This window comes from Solanum tuberosum, unplaced genomic scaffold (genome assembly GCF_000226075.1).
Source record: "Solanum tuberosum cultivar DM 1-3 516 R44 unplaced genomic scaffold, SolTub_3.0 scf00092, whole genome shotgun sequence".
Taxonomy (NCBI): Eukaryota; Viridiplantae; Streptophyta; class Magnoliopsida; order Solanales; family Solanaceae; genus Solanum; species Solanum tuberosum.
This window is the reverse complement of record NW_006239019.1, coordinates 1,039,494-1,049,591: the sequence shown is the minus strand read 5'-3', so window position 1 is coordinate 1,049,591 and position 10,098 is coordinate 1,039,494. Positions and strand designations below refer to the sequence as shown.

Genomic DNA, 10,098 nt, shown 5'->3' with positions numbered 1-10,098 from the left:
ATATATATATATATATATATATATATATATATAGTTTAAGGGAGAGACCACGGATTCACGTGCCTCATATTTTAGGATATAAATTCGCCCCTCTTTAATTGGAAAAAAGAAATATATATGAGAAATTGGATATTTACTTGTCTTGTTTATATGTGAAACTAACAAAAGATATATTTTGTTTATGCCAATTGCCATGTTTAAGCTAATGAGCCATGGGGATTTTCTATCTTCCCATTGGAGCTCCACTGAAAATAGAAATAATCAAGTGCTCTTTATGAAGAATTGCACCTTATTTCTTCATTGTGTGCTGAAAACCAAAAGCTTAGCTCATAAGGGGAGGATTGACCTAGTTCATATAAGCAAAACACCAGTCCATTCCCCGACGTCCTAAACAATGTGGGATTCTAACCCACTCTAACACCGTCCTTCACGCCCAAACCCAACTAGAGCATGAACCGGGAACTCAAATGGGAATAGACCCGACTCTAATGCCATGTAAAAATATGACACTTGGGCCTAACTCAACTCCAAAATTAGTTCATGAGAGAAGGATTGTTGTAGTCCATATAAGTTGACCACCCGTCCATTCCCCAACCAATGTGGGATGGTAAGCCACTCTAACAAGATGTTCAATGTGGGACACTAACCCCCTCTAACAAGTACTTCTGGGAGATCATGGCTCTTGTCTTCCTTCTTATACTTCAGTAAATGGAAGGTTGCTTTATGACTCTACTTATGATGTAGTTATTGGGTAATGTTACTTCGACTTTGAGAAACTAACCCTTGCTATCCATATGTTTTTAAGGCTTTTGCATTTTACTATTCACTTTCCTATTGGTGGATATTTTTGGTCCTTGAAACTTATGCTATTTTATGCTTGTTGACATAGGATATGCAAGCACTCATCAACAAAATAAACAAGTCTATTGTGGCACCACTTCCGACAAAATACTCTGGTCCATTGTAAGTCGTTCATCTGATTGAAATTTGTTTAGTCATGGCATATGTTTATATGTTCAAGTGCTGCCTTTTTATTTTGGACTGTGATTTCTTAAGCTGGACTTCTAGAACTGTTAAAGAAAGTTCCTCTTTCGATTTTAAATGATTTGTTCTCTTGGAGAACTATCTTAAATATACAGGTCTATTTTGAACTTATAAACAGGCAATCAACAGATGGGAATAAAATTGTAGCAGCTTAACTTGTCGAGTGTACCTTTGGTTTTAATTTAGTGAGGTTTCAGTATCTAAGCATGCCTTATTTGAAAAGGCCAACATAAGGATTTTAAAGTTAAATTACACTAACCACTCTTAAGGGCATTTTAATTCCCTCTACTTCCATTGTGCTTCCAGTCCAATGCAAAACATGACAGGCCTCCCTATGTAGATTTGCATGAATGGAATAATTTTTGTTTTTATCATCAAATTCCCAAGTACCAACATAGATTTCTGTAAAATAAATTTTGAGATGTTAAAGGAGAATAAACTACAGTTTTAAAAGAAAGGCCAATGAAAATCAACAATCATTTTAACTGCATCTTCCCTCCCGGGCCCTTTCTATTCCTTGGTGGAGGACATATTTCTACTTGGTGCCATCTAAAGGCAAAATTGGGTGAAAGGAGATAATGCATTAGTTTGGAGGTCAGGAAGGCAGGTCTTCATTATTATGACGAACAACTCAAGGTTGTTTTTGGAATCATCATGACGACACGAAGAATCTATTCTTCACTTCTTATAGCCTCTATTTGCAATGTAATACTTTTGTTAGTAAAGGAACACCGAGATCCAAAAAGTAAGAGGGGATGTTTACGTGCCTCAGCAATTATGTGTTGAAATCTTTTTTGACTTTATATATGAGAAACTCTACCCTTGAATGAGAATCTTTTATTTAACTCTGCTTATTCACTTCTCTTATTTGCCTTCCAGCCGAGGTCTTGTCAAAAGCATGCTGCGGAAAAATCCAGAACTGAGGCCAAGTGTATGATTCCTCTTTATCTGTATTTATATAGGTTCATTTACATCTTAAGCCATTATGGTATTGCCTTAAGATCTCCTATGAGATTCACTAAGAAACTTGAACTGGTGGTTTACTGTGCATATTGTGTCATCTGCATAAATGGATTATGTTTTTAGATAGAGATCTGCATATGATGGAGTTATTTTGAAGATAAACCAACAGAAGCTTATAAATGCTGTAGTGCTGTCTCAACATCTTTACCTGAAAATCAAATATGTGACTATGAGGTTATTGTTTGTTACATTTCTTTCGTGAATCTCCCGCTTTCCATGCCTGTGCTTTACACCATAATGTAAGACACTTCCTCTGACTTATGTTTCATCCAATATTAGAAACATTCAATTTTATATCTTTTGTTTTTGCTCTTTCCTATTTTTAATTTTTTTGATTGGTAATACTTTCACAAGACAAAATCCTTAAGTGAGACACATTTTCTAACCATTCTTCCAGAACTTGTACGGCAACTGTCTTCCGCCTTAATTTTAAGAAAAAGGCAGGTTGACATGATCTTCTGGTAATGTAAAATATCTTTACAAATACCAAGTTGATGAGTCATCATTTGGATGGAAGGTAAAGGGATAAACAAGGAAACTTAGACCCGAATTTTGCTATCAATATGCTTCTTCTGTAGTTAATGATTTGTAGCATTTGCAACAAATTTTATTAGTAATTATCTTTCTCAATAATTTTTTTTTATTAGTAATTATCCCAAGCATCATAGTATATCTGAATTAAATATCACCAAGTATACCACAACTACGGCACAAAATCCTGCTAGTTTCCTGTATTGAAGTTATCTATTTCAAAAGAAAAAAATCCTCCTTCTAGTTTCCTGTATTGTATTTTATGTATTCATATGACTCGACTGGTTCAGTAACAATTGTCCTGCGTGTGACTTTCTGTCAGCAATACTCTCTAGCCTGCGATACCTGTTATTTTTAGTCTTAAATTACCTATGTGGACTGATTGACATGCATAGGTGGAGAAGAAGTCCTCTATTCAATATGTAACAAGCCAAATGTTTTAATGTTCCATAAATATTGTCTGGTTGTGTAAAATATGCGAAGGAACTAGTCGCTCCTAAGAGCACACATCGCAGATCTGAACCCTTCCACATACTTGTATTTAGTGGAGAAGGGTAGAGGGTAGAGGGTAGAGGAGGGGGCCATTATCCACAGAGAACAGTCACCTCAGGCTCTGAGGGATTTCTTTGTTATTAAATAAGAAAAAACAACTAGCTACTCCTAAGAACTGGGAATTATACTCTGACCCTTTATTAGGGATTATAGTGAAGAAAACCAAAGGACATGAATAATCTCTTTCTTAGTTTTGTTGCATCTAATTTGAGAAGTTGTAGCCTTAATTTACGTTTATGCTAAAACTGCAAGGATCTTTACTCATAACTTTTATGTAGTTGTGTAATATCAACAGTATCGATGACATGTCTCATCATTTTGCCCACATAATGCAAATATCTGGAGGAAGCATTTCATGTTTTCTTGTCTTTAGCTTTGAAGTATGAAGCCTTTCATAATTGATGATTATCTTTGAGTGCTGGCTTAGAAGGAGCTTCTCTTCTGAAGTACAAGAGTGTTTTTTACTATATAACTGAGAGTAGTGATTCTAACAAAAATGAAAGGATTAACATGTTAACACTTTAAACAGTAGGTCTTTCTGTTTATCATTTTTCTGTAAGTTGATAAATTTCTGCTTAAATTAACTTTGAAGCATGAAAATACAGGAAGCGTAACGCCTTAAATTACTTTCTCGCAGAAGCTATTCAATACTGACCACAAAAGGTTAAAATATGTCTATTTGGCTTCTTTAGAGTGCTTCCATTGTTCCGTCAGATTAGTTTTCTAGACTGTTGGTTAGTAGCCAAAATTGATCTAGTGAACTGATCAGCTCTTAAGATATAAAGTTAAAAGGGAATCTCCTCACAAAGACTGAAAACTTAAGGCATATTTTGATTGTAATATTCATACTGACTTAAAATATTATTTTTGTTATACAGGCAGCAGAACTTCTTAGGAATCCACTTCTTCAGCCATATGTGATTAATACACATCTCAAACTTAATGGCCCCAGACGCAACAGTTTACCTGCTTGTTTGCCTGATAATGATGTAAAGAAAACCAGATTTGCAATTTCTGAAAGCACACCTGTTGCAAAGAACAGAGAGAAGCGAATGTCATGTGGAAATGATAGGACTTTGAATCCTAGTGTCTCTGATCACGATTATACTTTTTCAAATCGTAGATATCCAAAAACACCAAGCAGAGTATCTGAATTGTCTGTTGGAAGCCCTGATAGAGGATCAACTGTCACAAAAAAAATCACTTCAAAAGCTTTGCTTGTGAATAAGAATCCAAAGGTGATCGTGCCAAAATTGACTACCCCAAGAAGACAAGTGGATCTAAGGAACAGTGATATGGTAAGGTTACAAGTAAAAGGTTATTCATTTTACTTCTTTCTATTTTATAAAAGTAAATGGATTTTATTCTAGACAAGAACGTCCAAGCGGTTCAACTGATGTACAACAAAGTAGGCAAATACCAATATATAAAAATTAATAGAGTCAATAGTTTGTCATTGCAACAGATTTAGAGAAAATGGTTTCTCACTAAATCTTAGATGGTGTCAACTTATATGTGAAAAGAAAAGCGGGTATCCTAAAATTTAACCTAATATTGTTATTTTCATTTGGATCTTGATTAACTGTTTGGAATGCCCGAACCAGGATATGTTCCATCACATTAGCTTAGATAATTTCCAGGAACAATTTTAATATTCATTTTCACAATTATTATTATATGATAAACTAGTTAGATTAAAATCGTAAATTGTGTGTGAAATCAAATACTGTTGCACGAGAGAGAGAGAGAGAGCAGAAAAAGCAAAAAGAAAATAAAAGAACACGTTGAAGATAAGCAGACCTCAACACAGAAGCTCAAGATGAATTGTATCTTGTTGTTTCACTTTTTGTGTATAGAAAGTAGAGTAGAGGAGGCAGATTCCCTAGTAGATTCATTTGATAAGATTCTCTGTAAATTCTATTTTTTCTTAGCTGGGTGGTTTTTGGTCTCTCAGTAATTATGCTTTTGAACTGCTTTATTAGTGCCTTTGTGTACCAACTTGTTACCAGTTTAAAAAAAGAAGAAAATAACATGTGGTTGCTTTTGTATCTATGTTCTGAAAATCATGGATATAAGCTGATGTACTTTAAGCAGTAATATGATTATATGCAATTCTAGCCTACTTAACCATATTTCCCTTGGTGATGTGTTCCCAACACCTGCGTCCTGTCGTTTGACTACTCTATGCTTGACAGGCTTCACGAACCCTGGTGAAGAGATCTGTTTCTACAACTCGTAGGGCATCTTTGCCATTGACAAACAAGGCAGCAGTTCAAGAATTACCTCGAAGGCCGAGTCTCAGTTTTCTTGACTGTATTAAGTCTCCTGATGTTTCTGTCAATGCCCCTCGAATTGACAAGATGCTTGAGTTTCCATTAGCTTCATATGAAGATCCTTTCCATCCTATACGCCGAACATCATCAAACTCTGCGCAAGGTTCCTCTGGCTCACCACAAGCTGAGTATTCAGTTATGAAAGACAAATGTACCATACAGATTCCTGACAGTAAATTTGATCGAATGAGTTCCAATGATGCTTGGCAAGGGTTTGAGGGCCCCATGGTGCATGTGGATAGAGAGGACATAACTGATTCTTCTGATCAAAATGCCACTGCTGGTGCATCTAGCCGAACCTCATCTGACACAAGACGCCGCCGTTTTAACATGTCATCTTATAAGCAACGGGCCGAAGCCCTGGAGGGACTACTTGAGTTCAGTGCTAGACTCTTGCAAGAAGACAGATTCGATGAACTTGGTGTCTTATTGAAGCCATTTGGACCAGAAAAAGTTTCTCCGAGGGAAACTGCTATTTGGTTGACCAAGAGCATAAAGGAAAATGCTCCTAAACAGGAAGATTAGTTCTAAGAACATTCAATGTGTATAAAGTAGTCTTTGCTGTAATATTTTCTGTAGGTGCCCAGATTTTGCTACGTAGAGGCAGTCATAAACTGAAACATTAATTCATAGCTAGCATATTTAGCAAATTCACGAAGTACTGATAGGATAATATGGATGAGAAAACAGGTTCTTTAATTCCGCTAGAAATATTATTGCTTATGGATGGTCCCAATGTTAGCATCTATTTTTGCCGAATTAGAGTGCTTGTTATGCTCCTTGTCTCTTCTATTTTTGGGTGCATTTACTCGACTTGAGACACCAAGCTAAAGAATTTAAACATCAGTTTTCATTAGAAATTGGGTGTTGCCCCAATTTTTGGTATTAGGTTGCAGTTCTCCTTGTGCACTTGGATGCTCTAATAACAGAGATATTTTAAGGAAAATGGAGTTTCACTGGGCAAGATGGAACCAGTACGTGCTCAGAGGAGGCTGATGTAAATGGCTGAGAGAGAGCAATACATAGCTATAAATCTCATGTGCTAGTCACTCTTACCTTATAGACAGTGAGAGATCTTCCAGAGGTCAAACGGCGGACACTATGCTGGCGGAATCAACCTTGACATGCTTGATAGACTTTGCTTGTTTGTAGAGCTTAAGTAACCAGGCTTCATGGCTTTCTGGGACATTGTGTCTCCTGCTGTGAGTAGGTGTTTCTTCCCTTCTAGAGTCAGGTATGCCTGTTATCCCATCCATTGATGGTGTGCGCTTGCTTTTTCTTATAATGCTCCAATTGGGTCGTTGTCTGGGTTCACTATGTGACCTAGCTTTTGCTCTTGAGGATTCTGTATTGGACATGTATGTTAGTGCTAAAGTAGCACTAGAAAAAATGGAGTTCGGTTTTTCTGAGTGTGGAATGGAAAATGGGGTTTTGGAAGATGTGGTTGTTGACACATTAGAGCAATGTTCAAAACCTTTTTCTGGCGTCTTGAAGGAAAAATCCTCTAAATGCCTGTCATAACTTATTGTGCTCATATCACTCAGTGTAGAGGGACTTGGACATGTCTGAAGTACTTGATGACTTCTCCTTGACAGTGAAAGGCAACGAGACTCAGAGGTGCTCAATCCATTTTCCATTCCAGAAGATCTGTTTTTCGTGCTATTGTTCTTCTGAACTCTCCCTTTTTCTTGAATGCTAACATCCATCTTTTCCTGCCATTTAAAATCTTGTCATTTCCATTATGTTGGTACACTCAAAATTCTGCATGAGAAGAGGAGACTTACAATGCTGCAGGCTCTGGTAAGTTGATTGTTCCCAGGTGATACTTTCTGACTCTTTCTTGAGTTTGGGGTATGTGCTTCTTTGGTCATCTGAACTCTTTGAACACGAGCCCTTAGTTGAATGACCATAAGAGAGTGCATGCGTCTCACCATTGCTGCTGTCTGTTTCCTCACTAGGTGACCCCTTACCAGTGCCTGTAATCTAACTAGGCTTCTTAGGGCGCGCAATGCTTTCCTAGCCTGCATAAACATCAGTCATGCTTTCAAACCATTTTTCACCTTTTAGCATTAAACCTTATTTATTTAGCCCTACATAGTTTAGCGGTGCATGTTCATTGACCTTATGGTGAGAACAAGGTCCTCTCCATAATAGGTAACTTAGTGCAAGTTATGAGGATCAAATGAAACCAAACATGCTTTACCTAGTTTAAAAATAAACAAGAACACACTCATGGTTTGAATGGTTACCAAATAAGCACGGAAAACAGCTTGGATTTTGGTGGCAGCTGCATCCTTAACACGTCTGGTAAGGTATGCCTTTGGTTTTATAGCTCCTTTTGCTGTTAGGCTTGCTTTGTGGTGTTTCTCTAGCATGTCAAACTCCAGCATTGAACCTTGTGTGTTTAGTTGGTGATCAAAAGTTAAGTCGAAAGACCTGTTACTCTTGTGGCTTTTTCTCTCCATGCTTGATGATTTCTTGAAACTCCATCTCCTTTTCGCCTTTGGAGTTGTTGGGGTGCCCATACTTTCTATTGATTTGTATTCTTTCTTTTCCCTTTCCTCCTTTTTCCCCATCACCATTAGGAAGTTTCTGATCCATTTGCTTGCCTTCCCCATTTCTTGTATTACCTTTCAATCTCTTTCACTCAATAGTGTTGAACTTTCCTTGAATTGGGTGAATGTTAGAGAGACTTTGAGTCATATCAATGTGGTTGAGTACACTGATATAATGAGGTTAAGGCCTGCATTGTTTCTTGGCTTTGTTATTTCATTGACTTTTTTTGTGTGTGTGTGTTTTAAAAGTGAATATTCAAATGGTTTTGGTGGTGCAACTCTTTATATTAGTCATTTTCACAGTATTTGGTTTGGCAAAGGCCTGCAAATGTGTCCTCTTGTCTTGCCATTTGCAACTATAGTGAGACTTGGACATTATACTTCTTTGTATATATTGGAGGTTTCTAAATTAAAACACTTACTTTGTTTTTAGTCAGAGCTGCATGCAGACCTCAATTTTAGTCTTTTCTAAAGAAGGAACCTTTCTGATTGTAAACATGAATATCCTCATGAAGATGAGGATATCCCTAGTATGTTAGAGTCCTTAAGGAGTTCATAGGAAAACAACATCACTTTTGTATTTCTGATTGTAAGTATTACTGGAATACGTCCTGAGTATTCCTGTGTTTATAATACAAGTTACCTTTTCAAAAAAAAAAAAGAAGGAACCTTTCACTGACCAATATATTCAGTTTGGCCAACTAATTTATAAACTATGTACAAAAATGATTGAAGAATACACACCATATACACTGGTTATGTATAGATATGTTTAGTAGAAGTATACACAACCTGTATATTGTGTACATATTTTGTAAATTGGATCACTCAAAGGTATTAGACTGTAATTTTCCCTTTGTCTCTTATCAAAAGCTGATACATTTGGCTCATAAAAGAATGATACTTCAGTTTTCTCAAATTAATGTGTCCTAGACATAAAGTGATTCGAAAATTTTAATTTGGCTTGAATTTGCAGATAAAATGTAAAATATCTAAGGCAGGCTACCTAGATTTGTCTTTGAGGGAATTTTCACCATCACACCAAGTATTGCTAATTGGAAAGCTGACTCAGCCTTGTCAACGTATATAACTTAAATATTCTTCTTTTCTTCTGTTGAGTAGTTTAATACGTGTCATTACATAAAATAAATATGAACACCCAGTTATGGTTGAGTTAACCACAATTAGCCACATTAAACACTAGAAGATCCATTCATTAAACTTTCAACTGCTTTACCCTCAATGTAAAACAGAACTATGACTTTAATCTTTGAATTTTTTTTTGTACCTAAACCTTTGATGTGTATGTTTATTAGTTATCTCTTTTGGTTTGTTATTATTATTATTATTGTTTGATTGAAGACGTTATTGTCGTGTCCATTTGACTTCTTTGATTTACATTTTACTCCAATTTTTGTTTTCAAAAAGTTTTACATACTCACGGAACTTCTTCTATCTATGTATGATTGATTGGGGGTAGGTAAAGGGGAGATGGGAGAGGGAATTGCAAGGCGGGAAATTATATCCTCACTGGTGAGATGAAAGTTTAGATAGTTGCTGAAAATATGTTTTTACTTTACAAAGCAACAAAGAACACTTCTTTTGAAAGAATAATCAAAAAAATTATCAAAGAAATCCCCCAATTTTAACTATAATTTTCAAATATGCATAGTATAAACTTTTTGATAAGCTGATTCAACTAAACCTGCTTAGCCAAGGTAGATAATATATTTTAATTAAGTATTTAAGAAAATTTGGACAACTTTAGAAGTCATTAAAATTCTTTATTAAAAATGATAATTTTGAAAGATAAACCCAATTTTCTAGTACTACAATAAAATATATTAGAACTATAACTATACCAATTTTATTGGATATTTCAGTTGTGATTCAACCGTTTTTGGGGACAATTAAAAACCTAACTACTTAGTGCTTTGACAAATGAAACCCAAATACTTATTGTACTTGGCTAGGGAGACTATTGATAACCTTCTACTTAATCTTGTACTTGGCTCATAATTATGAAAGTTTTAACACCCCCCCCCCCCCCGCCCACCCAA

The 10,098-nt window shown here is 35.9% G+C and overlaps 2 protein-coding genes across 6 annotated transcripts in view; one reads left to right on the top strand and one right to left on the bottom strand.

Moving 5' to 3' along the window:
* LOC102589768 (serine/threonine-protein kinase Nek2) overlaps window positions 1–6,231 on the top strand; it is a 12,938-nt gene extending 6,707 nt beyond the window's left edge. For all 4 annotated transcript variants that reach the window (XM_006347705.2, XM_006347706.2, XM_015308918.1 and 1 more), the window contains exons 12-15: window positions 890–963; window positions 1,924–1,975; window positions 4,029–4,448; window positions 5,346–6,231. In XM_006347705.2, the coding sequence (XP_006347767.1) occupies window positions 890–963; window positions 1,924–1,975; window positions 4,029–4,448; window positions 5,346–6,008 (1,209 nt within the window). In that variant the 3' untranslated portion in view covers window positions 6,009–6,231. The remainder of the gene's footprint in view (window positions 1–889; window positions 964–1,923; window positions 1,976–4,028; window positions 4,449–5,345) is intronic.
* An 80-nt stretch (window positions 6,232–6,311) lies between these two features.
* Window positions 6,312–10,076, bottom strand: LOC102588895 (uncharacterized). 2 transcript variants are annotated; one of them, XM_006347703.2, is made up of 4 exons: window positions 8,708–10,076; window positions 7,733–8,519; window positions 7,268–7,504; window positions 6,312–7,195 (listed from the first exon to the last, which is right to left on the bottom strand). In XM_006347703.2, exons 2-4 carry the CDS (start codon window positions 8,099–8,101, stop codon window positions 6,569–6,571), a joined length of 1,233 nt encoding a protein of 410 aa, XP_006347765.1. In that variant the 5' UTR covers window positions 8,102–8,519; window positions 8,708–10,076; the 3' UTR covers window positions 6,312–6,568. The 2 variants fall into 2 exon arrangements, with proteins under 2 accessions (XP_006347765.1, XP_006347764.1); XM_006347702.2 differs by having other exon boundaries at window positions 7,733–10,076.
* Window positions 10,077–10,098: the final 22 nt, after the last annotated feature.